This window comes from Trachemys scripta, chromosome 11, assembly GCF_013100865.1.
Source record: "Trachemys scripta elegans isolate TJP31775 chromosome 11, CAS_Tse_1.0, whole genome shotgun sequence".
Lineage (NCBI taxonomy): Eukaryota > Metazoa > Chordata > Testudines > Emydidae > Trachemys > Trachemys scripta.
The window spans coordinates 58,914,062-58,934,835 of record NC_048308.1 but is presented as its reverse complement, the minus strand read 5'-3'; the positions used below and the strand labels follow the sequence as shown (position 1 = coordinate 58,934,835).

Here is a 20,774-nt window from a genome sequence, read left to right as displayed (position 1 = left end):
AAAGTTGTGCGATGAAATCAGAACCAGGGCAATGAGGGCACCTGAGGAGGGGCTTGACTAGTTGGATGGGATAATGGTGCAGACCTGGGATGACCAGCAGTGATGGCAGTTCTGCAAGGTATCAAAAGACACTTTCCCGGAAATCTATGAAGTGCTTGTCCGGGAGCTGCAGCAGCAGAATGCCTACGTGAGAGCTCTCCTCAGCATAGAGAAGCAAGTGTCCTTCGTCGTCTGGAAGCTTGCCACAGCTGAACACTACCAGTCAGTAGCTAACCAGTTTGGTGTTAGCAGATCAACCATCAAGACTGTTGTCCAGTAAGAGTGCACTCCTGTCAAGAAGGTGCTATCCAATAAAAGGTCATAAGACTGGACAATGCACAGGAGTTTATTAATGGTTTGGCATTGTTGGGGTCATTGGGGGGGGGGGGAAGAGGGCACAGCTATTCTTTGCACCCCACACCATGCCTCAGAGTTCAGAAACAGAAAAGGCTATTTCTCCATGATGCAGCAAGACCTGGTTGATCACTGCAGAAGGTTCACTACTATTAATGCAGCGTGGTCTGTAAGGGTACAGGATACCAGGACCTTTAGAAACTCTGGACTGTTTGCTGTCTCTACAAGTTGGACTTCTCCCATGGTCTCTATAGACATTCATGGCATTGCCATTCCTGTAGTCATTCTGGGAGACTCATCTTACCCTCTTCTTTCCTGTCTTAAAAAAGCCTGTTACCGGACAGTTGGATGAGGGAAGAACTAAGCCCTGAGTATCAAGACAGTGGAATGTTCATTTGGAACATTCATTCAAAGGTAGAATGCCCAGGCTGGAGGCTGATGAGAAACTGCCTCTTATGTTTTACACAACCATTGTGAGAAAAGGGGAGAGCCTTGAAATGGATGGGAGGAAAAGGGTGGCAAGCTTGCTAAATGTTTTCATCAGCCAGAGACAATGCCTCTACAGCAGGGGTCAGCAACCTTTCAGAAGTGGTGTGCCGATTCTTCATTTATTCACTCTAATTTAAGGTTTCGCGTGCCAGTAATACATTTTAACATTTTTAGAAGGTCTCTTTCTCTAAGGCCTTGGCTACACTTACCAGCTAGTTCGACGGCTGGAAATCGAAGTTCTGGGTTCGACTTATCGCGTCTAGTCTGGACGCGATAAGTCGAACCCGGAAGTGCTTGCCGTCGACTGCGGTACTCCAGCTCGGCGAGAGGAGTACCGCGGAGTCGACGGGGGAGCCTGCCTGCCGCGTGTGGACCAAGGTAAGTTCGAACTAAGGTACTTCGACTTCAGCTACGTTATTCACGTAGCTGAAGTTGCGTACCTTAGTTCGAATTGGGGGGGGTAGTGTAGACCAAGCCTAAGTCTATAATATATAACTAAACTATTACTGTATGTAAAGTAAATAAGGTTTTTAAAACGTTTTAAGAAGCTTCATTTAAAATTAAATTAAAATGTAGAGCCCCCCGGACCGGTGGCCAAGACCCAGGCAGTGTGAGTGCCACTGAAAATCGGCTCACGTGCCATAGGTTGCCTACCTCTGCTCTACAGCATGCTGCAACTAACTCAGGGGCACAGTCGGGATGCACTGTGCTCTAAATTTGAAGCTAGCAGCTCACTTGTGAACAATGTACATGCTTGCAGGTAAAGAATAAATCAGGATTACTGCACACATATCAATGTGTACCGTATATGCAGTGCTGCAAAGCTTTGGTTATGCAACAGGTGAGGATTCTCAAATATGCACGAATTTTCAGAGTATACTTGTGCATTTTATTATATTGCACGTGCAGGTGAACATTTTCATGAATTGTTTACTGAATTAGTGCAGTGGAGTTAGACATTAATGAATTGTTCTAGATGCAGAACCATAACTGCAAAGACATTTTCAATGAATTTTAATAAATAATAAATACAACATTTTAAACATTGAGAGCACTACAAAAATATTATTACACATACGTAATGTGCAAATTGAAAAGCAAACAACCTTAAGAAATTGTAAAGAGTAGCGTGAAAATTTTACACTTCTGAGGTCACAAATGTATGCACACGGGGCACTCAAAACTGCTCTCTGCATCCTGGGATGTGGGATGGCAATAAAAGAGCCTCTTGTAGGTGAGAACTCCCATTGTCTCCTGTTTTCCTTTGTTGTTCTGTGGTGTAGAATCCTCCAAAAGGCCCTTTTTCTGGGCACTGTTGCAGTGAATGGTGTGTCCTAGAATGTGGAGATTTCAGAGGTAGAGGGCTACATGGCATGCCTCAGCTGTGGTGCAGTCCTTGATCAGAAAACAGCCCAGAGGAGTGTCTGCCTCAATACCATCCTCAGCAGATGTGTCTGTGAGGATCTAGCCATTTTTCTGTCCTTTTCTCTTTCCTCTTTGTCTTGTTCCAGGAACCCCTGCCTCCACTCCTGTCTTTTTATCCCTCCCCTGGGATGCGCACAAGAGTTCTTTTAACATCTCAACCCTGGAGCTTCTCTTCTTCCTACACAGACAGGAGTTCACTTAATGTTAGCACCCCATCCTTTGGGTGAGCCTGCAGATTGTAATGTGTTTTCAATACTCATGCATGTCCCCTGGGCCTGTGGAGTGAGGGGGAGTGGCTGTGGGATGGTTCTGCCAACCTGGGAGAAGGAGTAATGAATATAAGGTGGACTGTAGGCATCAGGGGTGGCGCTAGGTAAAGACAGTGCAATAGAGGCAGATTAGTAATTGCCTATGCACTTCTGCAGATCGCCAATAGGATAGCAGTTCAGGAACTAACAGCAGACACAGGTCAATAACTGTACGTGCACTTCTGCAGACTCTCCTTCCTTTGGTAGATATTATCCTGAAGCATGTCCCCAAAAAGACAGAGAAGGGTTCTATTAAAAAGGCAATGGGCAAACTGGGAAAATATAGTGTGCTGCTGTTTGCCAGGATGGTGTCCCCATAGCTGGTGCAGAAGTGGAAGGGAACCACAACCCATATGAGTACTGCCAACAGAGTTGCACTGCTGTGCAATCTTCATGTCAAATCAGAACACTTCCTTTGGCTTAAATTCTCTTTTCTGAACACCCTTAGATCAGCACAAAGTGCACTGTAAAACAGACATTCTGCATAGCACAAAGCGGAGTGAAATCCTTACAGCTCTCCCTATCATTATCCTTCACATTCTTATAACCCAGACAGAGCTTCTTTCCCTTACTGAGTGTGACATTACCCAGGGTACAATCTGGACCGTTAAACAGCTGTGTCCCCTCAATTCTCCAGCTGGGGCTGACTTTTTACACTGCTTCGCTGTGAGAGCAACCACTCCTGGCCTGCCCACACACAGCCTTCAGCATGTAAATTACTCACAGCTATATTGTATGAGTGTTATAACCAGCTACTCATTAATTACACTGTAAGGCAACACCAGCAAACACCCAGCCCCAGACTTTCCCCCAGAAATGTGCATCTTGTACTCCCCAGCACCTTCCTGGACAATACAAGCTCATATAAAGTCTGTCATTTCATTAACAGAAAATGATTTGCACAGATCTTATCACAAATGAAGTTTCCCAAACACTTCAATCCAAGCACACTGTTTTTGATAAAACAAGATTATCTACAGAAAGATAGATTTTAAGTGATTACAGAAAATGATGCATAAAAAGTCAGAACGGGTTACAAGAAAATAAAAGATAAAATGCAATTAATATCTAATTTAACAAGCTAAATGAATTCAAAGCAAAAGGTCTCTCTCACCTCCTATTCTAGCAGTGTTACTAGCTGAATCTTTCAGCCAGGATCCCTCCCGAGTCCCATGATGCTTCCTTTGTCCTTCAAGTGTTGCCGATGCCGAGGGTAGAGATGAAGGGAGAAATATTTTGGGGTGTCTGTTCCCCATTCTTATACTTCTCTTTCTTTGAAAATCATCTCCACTTGAGGTTCAGGAAACAGACGGTCAGTGGAGACAGGAACCTCTACGTTGTTTCTGTGCCAAGATGTATATTTCTCATTCACACCCCTTTTCCTGCCAAAGAATGGTCACTTGACCAGGTGATAATCTATTTGATCTTGTTGACACCTGGCTGAGGTGTCGGTTTGCCTTTTGTTTCTGAGGAACTGGTTTGTTGTTATTTTTGCAGACTTGTAATCTCTCACTAATGTCATACAGTAGAATCTTATAACTTTACATACAATGTTGCCACACATATTGTACCAGGACAATAATGATCAGCGAATTATGAGTTTTCAAATGATACCTCACGAGGCATACTTTGTTCCAAAATCCACTAATTGTTTTGTAAAAAAAGGTGAAGATAGGGATACAGGCTGTCATAATGAGCCACTGGTTTGGGTCCCAGTTGTACCCCCTTTCCTTCATTTACTCAGACAGCTGCTTTATAGTTGTGCATTCCAGTGGCTAGAATTTAGATGGGCCTGTACATACTCCTCTTGCCAAAGGGCAATGAAGTCAAGGACCTCTGCATCAGACCATGATGAAGCATGAGGCATGACTGATCAATAAATAGGAGTATAACTCAGGTATCTAAACTTTCAGGCTGGAATTGCAAAGGACAACACCTGGCTACACACAAGCATTTAAACAGAGAGGTAACATCTGGTCAGAATGACCCTGGAACAGTACAGCCCACACAGGTAAACAGACAGGCCAACCCAGGTAGCCAGAAACACTGTGTGGGATAACTGTGGAAGGTCTTGGCAGATGTGCAATAGTTGTTTCGGGGTAGGGGTGCATCCACCTCTACTCTACTGCAGATAAACTCATCCTGCATCTCATAACCCCACTTTAATAACCCATATTGAAAAGCCAGATGATTTGTAACAAAAACAATGTGGTTGTGCACATAAGGCACTTAAACATTACATAATTCAAGTTACCCTACAACAAATTTCATGTATAGACAAGCACTTATAGAACACCTATGGGCAATGAAGTGGCAAGGAAAGAGGCTAGAGTGCTAGTCGTGAAAAACCTCACTCCAAGTGCTATTAATTCGGTACAGAAAATTTACACATTTGTGTGTGATGGAGAGAGAAGTGAAATCATTTTTTTATCTGCATTTATGTCACCAACAGGTTGCCTTAACTTTATTAGGATATCAAGCTTCTTACTATAAGGAATTTTCCATCGATGTTTCTGAAGACACAGATTGTATCCAAGATTATTTGGATGAAACCATGAGTGTCAGATCAAACAAATCGTTGTCTCTAGATGGGTTTTATCCTGTTTTGCTCCACATAGCTTGAACTAGACCCTTGCCTCCTCATGGCGAGGGAGGTTCTGGAGAATTACAAGAATTACCACTTCCTTTTGTGAAGGCAGGGTACCAGTTACCCTTAATCAGGTCAAACACCTGCCTGAACCAATCTCGTTTTTAACCTCACCTGTTGCTACACTTTGTCTAATCTCCCATTTCTCAGGGAAGGTTAAATTGGTATTGGAGCAGCTCTAATTACTTCATAATCTCATAGGCATACTTGGACCCTATGGACTGATTTTAGGCCTGGATGTAGTACAGCATGGATGTAGTAACAGACCCAATAGCTTCAGAACTTCTCCTGGCAATATCAATGGGCTTTGTGAAGGAGTGTGTGGGAAGAGATTCATTACTGCCTTTCAAACAAGTCTCAAAGGGTAATAAGAGCACTTATTCTTCCCATCCAAATATTCTGTGTGGTTTCATCTGGTCACAGATCTCATTAAGCATATGCAGAGAGCTCCTTGGCATGAAAACGAGACATTTGCCTGCAGTTGCATTCTTCATTTGCTTAATGTCTACTGAAAACAGAGTTCTTGGTACTAGGGTAACAGAGTTATGAAGAAAACAAAATAAAGGGTAGCTAACAGTGCATCTAGGGGGAAACCATGGACTAAATCAAGGAAAAACAAATCCAGGTACTTTAAAATAGAATAAATTAATGATTCTTTCTCCAATTCTGGCTAAGACGCTAAATTTCTGTCCTGAAAACCAACAAGATATGAAGGGATGCTTCTCCCAAAGCCAATGGCTAACAAAAATTAAACACAACGTGAGGGCCTGAAAGTGCTAAAGTTACGGTGGGTGATAGAAAATGAGTAAGGATTATATGGCAGTGGGCAAACTGTCTGAATCCTTAACTGTATTTTATTTTGGTCAAACTGTACAATGGGTATGTTGATGTCTATAGCAAACAGACATAGGTTAATACAAATTAAATATATACATGAAAAATTATATAATTGGACTCCTAGATTTAAAAAAGAAAAAAAAGGTGGTTGCTACCATGAGGCCAGGATTATTATTTTTTGGCCTTCTTTAGGGGTTTTTATTTTGCTAACACAGTCTTAATTTGACTATAACTGCTGAAAAAATTAATATTAATATAACTTAATACTTTTACGCTTCTTAATCTAAAATATAGTTTTTCTTCGTATTTCTTAAAAACAAACAGATGTCAATTTTCATAGCAAGAGATGCAATAATACTCAGTAAAAGAGGGAATCAAGAAACAATTTGTGTGAGGTTAAAATCCGCACAGAAAACATATGTTTAAAAGGAGTCTAATACCCAGAAAATGCATCATAGTTTCCACAGAAAAACAATCCTATCTTTAAAAAAAAAAACCTGCAAGCTCTGAAAGCCTGGACATTTCAGGCACGGCGTCACTTTCGGATAGGAGATAGAAGTCAAGCCAGAAAGTCATTTACTCCTCTACTTAATGTGCTGGAAGACATATATATTATTGTATTGTTTAGTCTGCAGAAGAGAAGAATGAGGGGGGATTTGATAGCTGTTTTCAACTACCTGAAAGGGGGTTCCAAAGAGGATGGATCTAGGCTGTTCTCAGTGGTAGCAGATGACAGAACAAGGAGTAATGGTCTCAAGTTGTAGTGTGGGAGGTTTAGGTTGGATATTAGGAAAAACTTTTTCACTAGGAGGGTGGTGAAGCACCAGAATGAGTTACCTAGGGAGGTGGTGGAATCTCCTTCCTTAGAGGTTTTTAAGGTCAGGCTTGACAAAGCCATGGCTGGGATGATTTAGTTGGGGATTGGTCCTACTTTGAGCAGGGGGGTGGACTAGATGACCTCCTGAGGTCCCTTCCAACCCTGATATTCTATGATTCTTGTTCCTATGTCTCTTTACAAAAGCACTGAAATACTATTCCAGTTCCATCAAGAGGAACTAGTGCAAACCTTAACTCCATGATTCAAGCTCAACCTTAAGTCACAAACTCAAAGTACATCATGCCTACACACTGACTGAAAAGAGAAGTTATCTTCAAACCTTCAGATCTCCAGAAACAGGCACCATTTGTTTTAAAAAGCACTAGTAGGCTTTAATTGATCATCACTATTATTTAAAACCAAATTAAACAATGCTGCAGAGGAGAAGAGCTATCAAGCATGCTGTCATCCACATAAAACCTCTGACCAAACAGTGCACAGGAATGATACCACTATTAAGACAGCAGCTTCCAGAGGCGGAGAAAGAGATTGAAGTAATATTTTCTTAAAGAAAGAGTAAAAAGTGTTTCCTCAAATCACCAAAGGCAGAAATGGAAATGCTAAACCTTGCTATACTCTAAATAATATGTAACAATATTTAGAAAGCAGAGGACAATTGCAAATATAGTGAAATATTAGGTGCTGAGTGGTTTCTAGTAACACAACTTATCAGTGTGGATGAAGCTGATGATCACACTGAAAGTATTCCCTATACTTATAGATGGGTGTTTAGCAAGCATATTTTCACTAGATATTAGATTAGCAGCAACATGCAATAGAGATTTAAAAAAATCATGGGCATTCTGTACTATTATGAGCACAGTATTGTATGTGGGTGGCCTTTCACATGGAAGAGATTTGTAGAGGGTGACTCAATATGGGTCCAATACTGGTAAGCAGCTCAGAGAAGAAGAGTTGACAATATTTTAGGGGACCTGCAATCAATTGATACATAACACATTAGACCTCTCTTTACTAACAAAGCACATCTTACCTCTCCTGTGTCACTGGTTCATTTTTTTTAACAGTCCTGAGATTAAGTGCTTATCTGCATTAACATCTCAATCTATTAGAATAAAAAATACTCAGATAGTACTGTAGATTACTTATTTTTAGTATCTATTACATTTATGTAACCCTTTAGATCCTGAGCTATAGAAAAGCATTTAGGTAATGGATGAAAAGCATGTATATCGTTTGCTAATAGAACGTACCTCTAAGGGGAAACATGACAACGCCGTGTCTAATATCACTACAACAATAGTTTACAACAAGTAATGAAGAGTACCAGTCAATTAAATCTACAAAAGGAATTTAGTTCCTTTCCTATAAAGCCTGTTGGTAAACCACCACTAGCCAAAAAGAAGCATCACTAAATATACAACTGAAAAATCAAACATTAACTCAATAAATAGAAAAAAAAATAATGTAAAAATTCAGAGAGCTAATAAAACTCATAACTAATTCCACTGCTCATTTACAATGCTTTGTATAGGTTGTTTCTGATTCCCCCTATGTTTATCAATTATGAATGTTTGTTAGTATGTTGGATACTTGTATTATAAATTAGGCAGCTAACATGCATCTCCCTGCAAAGCATTTCACAGACTATGTTTTGGTGCAATATATATTACACACACACACACACACAACATTATGCCTATCTACTGTTATTTTCAATCAGCCAAATAGAAATTTGGCCAGGACACCAAAATTAATACCTGTTGTGGAAAATGAGGGTAATATCTGTATTATGTTTTGTAAATATGTGTACCTCAGTTTACCTGTTGACATTATCCTGACTGATTGCACAGAGTTAAATCAAAGGAGGCTGTGAGGGGGAAACCAATAGCAATGGCAAAGATGAGGTACTATTTTTGGGGCCTTGGGGAAACAAACAGGTTAGCTACAACTTGGCTCCAACTAATCTGGCAAGGTTTATTCTTCCCATGCTGAACTTAGGATCCAAGGGGATACTAGAAAAGATCCTAGACTACGCAGGAAGGAGGATCATCAGCCATCAACTGGAGGTTAGTCTCTGATAGAGAGAAATAGCATTCTACAGCAGCAGTCTGCGTCTCTAAATCCAGAGATCGAGGTAACTGGGCTGAATAGAATTTACCAAAATTTGCAAGGAAAGATCAGGGATCACGTAAGGGAAGTTGTTTTTTATTGTTTTAACCCTTCCCTCTGAATGCTATATACCTGTGAGTGGAAAAATAAAGAATGTTTTGTTTTGAAGAAGTTGCTTTTGAGTCACTTTAATCAGCTTGCTGGTCCCTGGAGTGAAGGGGCTTACAGTTGCCAAACATAGTTAGGCCTCTTGTGTTAACATGGTTGAGAAACAGGAGGTTCGCCACCCACAGATCTAGTCCAACAGTAGTTGGTTCATGGGGTTCTACCCTCTGAGAGAGGTGAAAGAGGCTAAGCCTGTTACCTGATGGATGCACTCGAGAAGGACTAAAAGGGGTCAAAAGCACAGCTTGCCCTGAAACTGACACCCATACTATTGCAAAATGTGTCATTTAGTCTAAAAGTTGGAGACCTATTGGGCACAAGTGCATACATTTATTATAAACATTCTAGCTTCAGATCCAAACACATTTTTTCCCCTGTGACTGACCAGCAAAAAAATTTGGCTGAAGTATAAAATAATAATGTCACAGGTTTCAAACCAACAATCTTTAAAAAAATTAAAAAAAATCTTTGTTGCCTTTGTAAGAGATTTTTCAAATTGTGCTTCTCTTGCACCTGGGTACATAGAGCTGTTATATGGTAGTTAATTTCATTTTAAAAGGACTCCTTTAGACAAGCATTTTGAGAGTGCTTTACAAACTTTCAGCAGTCTTTAGTAAAGATCTGTGAGAAAATGTTCATCTTTGGTGAAAGTGGGAGGGGGGGAAGTTTCACAGACATTTTGTGGTTCTGCATCAATATTCTTTCTTAGTTTTGAAGAGGAAGATAGTTTCTACAGGAAATGAAGTGCCCTTTCAAAATGAAAATGGTGCTAATTTTTGTAGAATAAATTTGTTAAACCTGTTGAATTTGTCCAGGGTTTTACCAGTATTTTCTTCAAGACATTCTCCATTCAATGAATGAAATAGCATAACCTTCTTCTTATGAAATATAGTATATTGAAGGCAGCTATGAATGCTCCAAATTTGCTCACCTTTCTGGCTGACGTGATGGCAACTAGGTAGGCAACCTTCATGGACAGGTGGGAAATTGGCCAGTGGTTCAAAGGGTGGGCTTGTAAATAGTTAGAGTTCAAGAATAAGGTCCAATTGCAGTGTTCATTTTATCACGGTGGAAAAGTCCAAATAAGACCTTTCAGGAATGTGACTGTTGTGGGGTATTTAAAAATAAAATAGCCTTCAACCAGAGTATGAAAGGCACTGATTGCTGCTCGATGGACATACAGGAAGCAAATGGAAAGCCCTGATATCTTGAGGATGAGGAAGTAGTCTAAAATAGCAGAAGTACCCACAGTTTCTGGGGATAATTGGTTCTGTTGCGTCCAGATAGATAAATGCCTCATTTTAACCAGACAGCATTTTCTAGTGGAGTATTTTCTGCTTTGATTGAATGGTGTCTGAATATGAACGCTCTAGGTCTCATGCCTCTCCGAATACTTAACTGTGAGGTGGCAACCATCTGGGCTGAGATGCTTGATCTTGTCAATCTCCAAAATTAATAGATCCAGGAAGGGACGAATTTTGATGGGAGGACAGGTTGACATTTCGTAAAACGTCAGGAAACCAAAACTGTCTGGGCCAGCTGGTGCAATGAGAATGGCCTAAGCTTTGATGTGATGAATATTTTGCAGGATCTGTGGTAGCCATGTCATTGGAGAAAAGGCGTATCTCAAGTGCTCTGTCCAGGATAACAGAAGGGCATTGCCCCTGGAGTCCCAGCCCAGTGCTGTGGCAGTATATACTGAACTTCTTGTTCATCCGGGAGTCGAAAAGGTCCCAGGATGGTGTTTCCCACTGGGGGAGGTGGTGGTGGGGATTTTGTTTAGGGTGGAACTGTGCATCTCCCACTGGCCTGTAAGGAAGCGACTACAGAGACTGTCTGCTAGAGAGCTCTGAATACCTGGTAGCTATGCTTCCAAAAGTGTGATGTCGTTTCTGATGCACCAGTTTCATAAATTGACTGCCTCTATATATAGAAGAAGAAATTTTGCCCCACCGTGTTTGTTTATATAAAAGGCGGTTGCCATGTTGTCCGACATTATCTGGATGCGACAGGACTCTCAATGGGAGGAATGCATTGCAGGCTATGCAGACTGCCCTTAAATCTAGGAGATTGATAGGCGTCCATGTGTCCTGCGCAGCATGACTGCCCATGTGTGCTCCCTAGACTACAAGGGATGCACGTGTGATTATGGTTGCATCAGGTGTGGGTGGAAAGAAAGGGACTCCTGCACGCACTTGTTCTGGGTTCATCCACCATACAAGAGAAGCCATGACCTTGGCAGGAGTTGTTACCTTGTTATTCATGTTGTCTCTATCTGTAGAGTAAACAGACTAGAACCAGGCCTGTAAGCAATGGAGGTGAAGCCTGCTGAACAGTGTTATGCAAGTACATGAGGACACGTGACCTAAAAGAGGAGAAGGAGATCTTGACTGTGATTGGAGGTCAGAGGATGCCTTGTTTAATCAGGCTTCTCATGGCCTGGAATCTGTTCATGGGGAGGTAGACCTTTGCTGAGGTTGAGTCTAGGGCTCATCCTATTCAGTCTACAATATTTGTGGGAGTCAAAGGAGACTTTTTTCCGGTTTACACAGATTCCCAATGATGACAGAAGATGGAGCAAGGATAGTGTTGCTGACTGAACTTCTTGGTTGGATCTGCCCTTTAGGAGACAATCATCCAAGTTATGGGAGGACAGTCAAGCCCTTTTGTCTCATCTGGGTCACCATCACTGAGAGAACCTTCCTGAAGACCCTGGGTGCTGTTGCCAGCTTGAACAAGAAGTACTCTAGAAGTACACTAGTGGTGGTCTTGTCCCACTATGAATCTGATGAACATTCTGCGGGATGGATAAACATGCACATGAAAGTAAGCAACTTTCGTGTCAAGAGTCGCAAACCATCTGTCCTTCTCCAGGGAGGAAATTATTGATGCCCATGTTACCAAGTGAAATTTAGATTTGTGAATAAAGATTCAGCTGGTGTAGATAAAGAATGGGTCTCCATTCTCCTCTTCTCTTCGAAGCTATGAAATATGAAGAGAAAAACCCCTATACCCTTGATGCTGAGGTTGCACTTGCTATAGAGCAGTGGTCCCCAAATGTTTTAGGGTCACATCCCGTTCTTTGTTCCTGTCCGCAGCCCCCGCTCAGCTGGAGCAGGGAGATGTGAACAGGAGTAAGGGAAGCCAAGGCTAGGGCCACAGCTGGGGGCAGGGTGGGCAGCTGGAGCCAGGGTCAGGAGTGGAACTGGGTGGCACATCTTCCCCACCCCCCGTGGGGGCTGGACCAGGCAACTGGGCCCCCCAAAATGTCCCTCCGCGCCCAACAGTTTGGGGACCTCTGCTCTATAGCCCTCACTAGAGGAAAGAGTCCACCTCGTGATGGAGGATTTCCTCAGGACAGTGGTCCCTGAAGAGGGGTCAGGAAGTGAGTTTGTGGGGGAGGGAGGAGGAGGAGATAAAATTCTTCACTCTCCCACTCCCACCTCCTGAATAATTACTGAAAAATGGGTATGAAACTTATATCTGAAAATCTGATTTAAATTTACTTAACTTTTGACATTACCTTTGCAATTAATATTTTCAATACGAGTTTAAAAAGGCAGGTTTTGTTTTAGGGCAACTCAGTGTAGCCAGTGATTCTTGGCAGCCTTGACAGTCTCATGAAGTATATCTGAGTTATGAATTGAAGGGGCAAGTGCGCTGTAGTGTACACAGTATACTGGAGTGCTTTCCATTTCACAAAACAAAGAAAGGCAAGAAATAGGGAGAATGAACTCAGTCCCACCCAACTTTTCTGTTACTGTCCTCTTCCCGCCCAACAGAATGAAAATAACATTGCTTGCTACTCTTCTTGAAGAAACAAGGAAATTGGTCATGTGAAAGTATGCAAGATCTTCATATATCTATATATAGATATAAATATATATGTATCTGTACCTGAATGAAAAGTAGAAAGTTACCATAGCTAATTACTAGATCATTCCTCTATTGCATAGATAAGACATTAGACTAAGAAAAAGGCCTTCTCCTCAGTGTTAATTGTTTGGTAATCAGGCCTAACAAGAAACCGGTAAGATTAAAGTCCATGACCAAATTGTGACTTATGGAGCTAACTGAAGCAAACAACTCCAGTTCCTGCAGTAAATTTCATTCCTCAATTCCAAAGACTTTAGCAAAGCCCTTCTAGCAATAAGAAACCATTACATACTTACTTGCTTTGTAGTCTGAATTCAGACACTGTCAGCAGCAATACCAGATACCCTGCTTCAGTTCTGCTGTGCGTGTGGCGCAAGTATGTTTGTCTAGGATCAGATGCCAATATTTAACCTCATATTATGGGCATGGCAGATACTTAGACACTGTGGCCTAATTAAAGGCATCACATTCCCCTTCATTTTCTTAAAGGCAACACCAGAAGAGGGTTTTAGCTTTTGATAACAGTGCATGCAAATACTTCCATGTGTTTCTCCATGCAATAATTTTGATTTAACTTAACAGAAAACTATATAAAATTTGACAATAATCAAGTTATATAATTATCTGTAAACTTCTGAAAAGAGATAAATGCTAAATATTATGAAAACAATTAGATAAAAACCAAGGTTCATATACTTTTTTGAAAAATTTTTGTTAACACACATATGGAAACAATATAGCGTCTGGCATACTTTTAGCTTCAAAGTCAAAAAGGGTTGTTTTTGAAATAAGAATTGGATCATTTTCAAAGTTCAAGTGATTTGCTAACAGAAAACCAAGAATAACTAACTTGGTAAAGGGAAAACTAAAATCGTAGTCTTAGTAGGACTGGTTACTATCTGGAAAGCACTGAGCACAAAGGATATGAAATAAGTAATTCTAAGACAAAGTAAAGAGGAAAAAATAACAAAAGAGATATCTAGTAACATATCTAGTATAAATAAAGACTGATTAGCCAACACTTACGATATAGTTTCTTAAATTTTATATGGATTCCCTCATGGTTGTAAAAGAAATAAGTTAATAATCTTCTGTTTATTCAGCCCCAAATTCTAGGTATTCTTCTGGGGACATCATTAAAACCTTGTCCATCATATGAACAATATGGTGGACCCAGACTTCTAAAGTATAGATTCTTCAATGAATATTAAAAGCAGACTACACCGCTACCCCTATATAACACAACCCGATATAACACGAATTCAGATAAAACGCGGTAAAGCAATGCTCTGGGGGGGCGGGGCTGTGCACTCCGGTGGATCAAAGCAAGGTCAATATAAAGCGGTTTCACCTATAACGCGGCAAGATTTTTTGGCTCCCGAGGACAGCGTTATATCGAGGTAGAAGTGTATAACTATATATTTTGTCCATTTGAACCACATAGCTATAATCCCTATTTAAGTAAATTCAGAGATCTTTTGTACATTTAGAGACTCCTTAAAAGTCTGAGAACTCTGGCACATGCTTAAAGTACATGCCTATCCTGAAAAGTGACTACATAAAAATGGTTATCTTCTTACTCCAGGGATTTGCTCACTATGTATATTCACAGTCATATCTTTCTTCAGTGAAAACACTTTACTACTTTTTGCTGCTGGTACCCAATGCAGAATCAAGAGGATGCAACATATTCTAATCTAGCTCATACCTCAATAGTATTGATAACTATGTTTTATTTGCATTTTTAATTCAGTTTGCATTTGGGTCTAGTATAACTGAGGACAAAAGACAATAGACTTGCATAGACGACAATAAGGGCAAAATTAGCTTTGCAGAATTTTTGTCATCAATGAGATGCAATAGCCAGAAAGAAAACAGGTGGACTTTCAGAACTCAATATGAGTTTGTAGGGCAGACAGTCAGAAAACCCTTCATTTAAATGAAACCAATTTGAAATGCAATCATTGAGACAAATATGGAAGCCCAACATCCTCATTTTTACCTAGTCCCTTTTTAGAGGAGACATTCACTTTTATTTCCAGAGAAACATGTGTATAGATTGGAAATTAACTGGGACCATAATTGGCTGATCTTTTTACACTATCTTCATTCTTCTTAATACTCCAGAACATCCTAGCATCATTTCTGTTATGAAAATGAAACTGTCTGGTAAATGACATAGTGGTGACCTCCAGCACTGCTAAAATTAAAGGTCTATTGGCATTGCCATTCTGAACAAAAAATCAATTTAGTTGCTTTACATAAGTTTGCATGGAGGCTAAAATATGAAATATAATTCCTTCCCTCTCCCAAGATGTGACTACAGTATTGAGCTAAGACAGGGCATGTGTACTGGTCCATTAAAATATGCTTCAGGGGGATTATGTGAACAGTATTTATTTTTCAAAACAAGTTAAGATATCTTTTACATTTCATGCAAGATCTTGTGTGTGTAACATAGAATGTTAACTCATTCAATTAGAGGTCCTTCAGATAGATGAAGCCTTTCCATACATATCAAGAATACAGTTCATAATATTCTGAAATATATGGAAGTTACAGCAAGAATACATCATTTCCCAAGACTACAGGCCCGAAGAAATCCTGCAGAAGGTTGAAATTACAAACACTCTGAATGACCTATTATAATGTAAACCTTAGTCTGGAAGGTTTCATTGACTTCAGTTAAATTGAATGCTTTCCCTGACAGGCACAAACTAGAACAGTAAAGGTTCTGTTCACAGTATTAACTTCCTTTTTAATAAAATGTTGGTGGAATGTTCTTTTTATCAGTCTTTTCCTTTTAAAAAAAATGAAATTAAAACATTCAATTTCAAAAGTCATAAGTGGTCTAACTTTAAACCAACAAAGGCACAAACATTTCAGACCCAAGACTGAAATTCTATCCTTAACCCACCCACATGTGCTCAGGAATTTTATCACACACTGTTCAGAGACCCCTATAATACATAGTCACATTAGGGTAAAGTAAGGCAGGGTAGTAGCCTTACTTCTTACGTTTTGTGTTCTAAGCCACATACTTGGTTTATTAGGGAGATCACTATTAAAATTTTGAAGAGAGATCTCGTAGAAAACAGGAAAACATCCCTTAGTGTCATTAACTTTCTGGATACCTGTCAGGCAGTGCTGCTGCTTTGAGGGCACACCAGAATGGGAGTCACCTTCAATCTGTTTCTGAAAAATTCTGTGTGGCCTCACCACCGCATTATCACCAGTGAAGACAGATGCAACAAACACACACCAACAGGAAGGATGAAAATAAAGAGGCAAGAGACCAGCAATGTAGAGAGGCTATGGCACACAACCCTCCTAGATGATGACCAGTAATCATTTTAAAAATTGGAAGACAACGCGCACGTACCCAATTTCAGTGCAGAAGGAGTCACCTCAATCTCACCACCAATTGGCTGAAAGGCAGCCAGCTGGGCAGCCACCTCCATCTCAAAAGGTTCTGGGCTGGGTCTGTCTGTCAAACTGCCACTGATGCTGTCAATCTTATTGTGCAATTCTTGTTCATCGTACACGGCAATCAGCTGTAAAACAAAAGATATTACAGTTTATACTTAAAATATGTCTGACACTGTTTTTCAGTACAAATATTGCCTTGACGATAGGATAAAAGTATCAAACAGATTTTAAAATGACAGATGATAGAGGCACAGATTCAGGAAAGTACTTAAACGTGTGCTTAAATCCACTGACTTCAATGGGACTTAAGCACGTTCTTAAGTGGTGACCCGAAAAGAGGCTTTTTTGAATCAGGGCCACAATGTGGTGTCATTATTAGTTAGCACCTTAGTGTAATGGAAAATTTCTCTTAGGATTTTCATTACAAACCTCTATTTAGAGAAATCCCTATTTCAGCCATAAAAAATAACTCTTAACTGAAGCACTGCTTCCATACTCTTCTAGGCTAACTTTCAGAGACCAAAATTGGGGGGGGGGGAGAGAGAGAGAAATCCAGTTGGCCAAGTGTAAACACTTGCGGGGGGGGACGGTGTCCCAGAGTACAACGCAGGTACATATAAGTGAGGTATACAAGACTTTTCATTGTTTTCAGTTTATCTTCTGGTAAATAAAAATGGGACAATAGGTGAATACTGTGATCTTACAATATCCTAAGCTATTTATAAGACAGCATGTTCAAGAATACAAAATATCATTGAATAACCTCTTTTGTTTTCCAGTTTTAAAATCCCAGTGTCATTTACATCAGAGAGCTTTTGGAGATTAAATTTAAGGCACATGTGTCTTTTGATCCATTCTCAGAGTATCCACTGGCATCAAGGGCAGAGGATGTGATTGCAACAATATTAACAACTTCATAATCAGTGTATTTCATTGAGGAAGTTCTCATTCTGTGCTTTAAATGGACATATGTTGTCCAATGAATATCATCTGAAATGGTTTCTGCAGTTTAGGGTGTACATATTTTGTTTTAATACTTAGGATTTATTAAAAGATTGATTTAGTCTATACTAAATTTGAAAAGAGCACTTTCTAGATCATTCCAAAAACCAAGCATTAAGGTTTGGGGTTTTTATATATATATATATATATATATATATATATATATATATATATACACACACACACACACACACACACACACACACACATACATATACACACACACACTATATAATATATATCTTTGTATTTTATATATACACAATACAAAGATATAGCGTGTGTGTGTGTGTGTGTGTGTGTGTGTGTGTGTGAGAGAGAGAGAGAGAGAGAGAGAATCACGTATATAGCTATACCTTGAAGATTTGTATCAAAAAGATACATTGAGATAAGTAAAATATTGACGCAGAGACAAACATTTAAAGACACTCGTTTGCCTAAAGGAATAAAGAAGTATACAAGATAAAGGAATGAGAGACAAAATAAAGGAGGGAATAAGAGGAGGAAAAAAACTGAAGTGCTTCTAAAGAAGAAACTGACATTTTTAGGTCTCCCACTCATTTATAATTTGGTTGCTAGAAATGTGTCAGTTCATGTTTACCAATACATATTCCAGCAACACACAAAACACCCTGAATAATTAGGAAGAAAACTTGCTTTCCTTTTTAGACGAAGACTGCTTTCTTTCCATGACCACGCTTATATTCTTATTACACATAATTTGTTTTGTATTTAACCTAAACTTATTAGAAAAGACTAATTCTAGTAACAGAACTTTTTTTTGCAATGCAAGTCATGGTAAAGTACAAGGAAACTCACCATCATAGTATCTGTGCACCTTACCAAATACATACATCCAAACGGGGGAACTAGAGCGAGACATACACATCAAGACTAAGACAAGTGTATTTGTCTTGCTTTTCTTGTTTGTTAAATAACTATTAACAGTAATGTCATGGGAAAGCTATGATAAAAAGGTGTCACACATTTTTTCATCAATGTTGTAAAGACTGTATCATTCATAGTTCAAGGAAGTTCACAGTTGTGGGTTAGCTTCCCAGAAGGCTTAGTCTTCAGCTCTTACCAGTCTCACCTTTCCCATGATAACTTTCCTCCATTCCCAAGGATTGTAGCTGTTACTGAGGGAGAAGGAGAGCCAGATAGCACAGGTCCAATTCACTGAAAGCTTTGAAGATCAACACAGGATTTGAAACTCATTTTGGTATTTGATGGGTAAATAGTGAAGCGAATGGAGCGTGAGTGTGATGTGATGATCAACAGGCACACTGTTCTGTGTTGCACCAGGTGAAGTTTCTCTGTGGTTTCATTCCCCAGTGCATGACAATAGTATAATATATCTCAATACAACAGCACACATATTACAATAGTATTTTATACTACTACTACTATGTAATGGTACAGCACCTTTCATCTATAGATTTGAAGCATTTTACAGGAGGTGAGTAAAGCATTATTATCCCCATTTTACACATCCGTAAAATGAGAGACAGATTAAATGAAACATTAGCAGTAATCATAATAATATATTATTGCAATGTACTGAGAAATAAAACCACAGGTAGTGAAGAAATTCCACATGGTATAACATGCAATACACCACCCACTGACCAACACAGGGTGACAAAAACACATCACTACCATGCTCCATTCACCTCACTGGCTACCCAACTGTTATCAAATCATTTTAAGATACTAATCTTGATTGTTGAAGTTATCTATGAGCCAGGCCCTGGCTGTCTTTGAAACTGCCTCTTCCCAGATACAAAGTCACACAATTAGTCAATGGCAAAGCTGTAAAGAGAACCCAGGTCTTAACTCACTAATCAAATGTGGAGATTACCGATGAGCGGATAATTTTGACCAAATCTATATGCCAAAGTGGGATGCGGTCCCCTAGCCAGCCTAAATTAGTAAAAGTATTTTCTACTGCTGTCATTATTTGAGAAACCAGCAACAATGAAGAGTCTAGAAGTCTTCTTAGCTGTGCATCTTTTTGTCAGATTCTTGTTATATTACAGTAATTATTTATAGGCATTTCTAGAACAGTCACCACCAATTAAGTTATTTGAACTGGACTTAAACTTCCATCTTTTACACCGTGTAAAAGAGGTGATATTTCATGCACTGAGGATACTAGTAGCTAAAAAATTTAAGATCTTCCTTCATCAATGAAATAAAAACTAATTTATTTATTAAAAACATTTATTCAGAAGAGCTACTTAGGACTCCATTTACAACAGCACCTAGCTTGTAACCATATTAACATTACAAATGCATTACTAATCAATCAAAACATTATAAATATCAACTTCAGCCTCTCAAAAAGGAATGAATACAATTAAGGATATGCAAATTAGCTATTCAAAAATAATGTTAGTAATTGACTGTTCATTTCCAGTATTGAAAATTCTTTAATTGAAGAAGAAAGACTACTATCCTCTCACATCAGGAAAGACATGATGGTCTACAAGCAAGATTTAAAAAAAATCCTACATTAATATATATTACCAAATATCCTCATGTTTTCAAATGGTCACTCTGTTAAGTTAAGCTATGTGGATAAGCATACTAATTATTTTAAATACATCAGTGTATCAAAAGATTATTCTATCAATATATACAAACAATCTGCAAAATGTGATCCCATTATTCTATTGATAAAAATTGTCCACTTGGTATATTTGTTAAAAATATTCCATTTTTAAAAAAAAGTGACTTGAGGAAAGAATATACAAGTATTTGTCATTATGGAGTATCTTTAAAAGGCATTTTTGTATAATTAGGACTTCAACTCCACACATCATTGTAACCTCCATTTAAATCTAGCACCTTTTAATAATCTATCAGTCACCAAGACAAATAATAAATTATCAGATCTATTGCACTTACTTGTTATTTTGTACACAAAGGATTTTAAGTATGCAAAAACCCACCATAAGGTAGCAACATGGAACAGATATTTTATTACCACTACAGTTGCCAGTAAATGTGGAAAGCTTATTGTAAAGCAATTTAGTAAAGTCAAATTTTGATTTTGTAAGGGTGTCCTATGTTAAAGGCATATCAAGAGGTACTAAAACGATCAACATTTTATAATTATTCCAATTACATGATTTACAGAAAAAATGTGTGTACAAGTTTAGAGAATATACCCGAACACAGAGCTACAAACATGCATTCAGCAAACACAGATATAATCTCATATACGAGAAGAAGGGTAAACGACAATAGG

The 20,774-nt window shown here is 39.1% G+C and overlaps 1 protein-coding gene across 2 annotated transcripts in view; it reads right to left on the bottom strand.

Annotated features, from left to right (window-relative positions):
• The window catches only part of PARD3B (par-3 family cell polarity regulator beta), a 647,317-nt gene that overhangs the window by 401,588 nt on the left and 224,955 nt on the right, over positions 1 to 20,774 (bottom strand). For both annotated transcript variants that reach the window (XM_034786262.1, XM_034786263.1), the window contains one exon: positions 16,473 to 16,644. In XM_034786262.1, the coding sequence (XP_034642153.1) occupies positions 16,473 to 16,644 (172 nt within the window). The remainder of the gene's footprint in view (positions 1 to 16,472; positions 16,645 to 20,774) is intronic.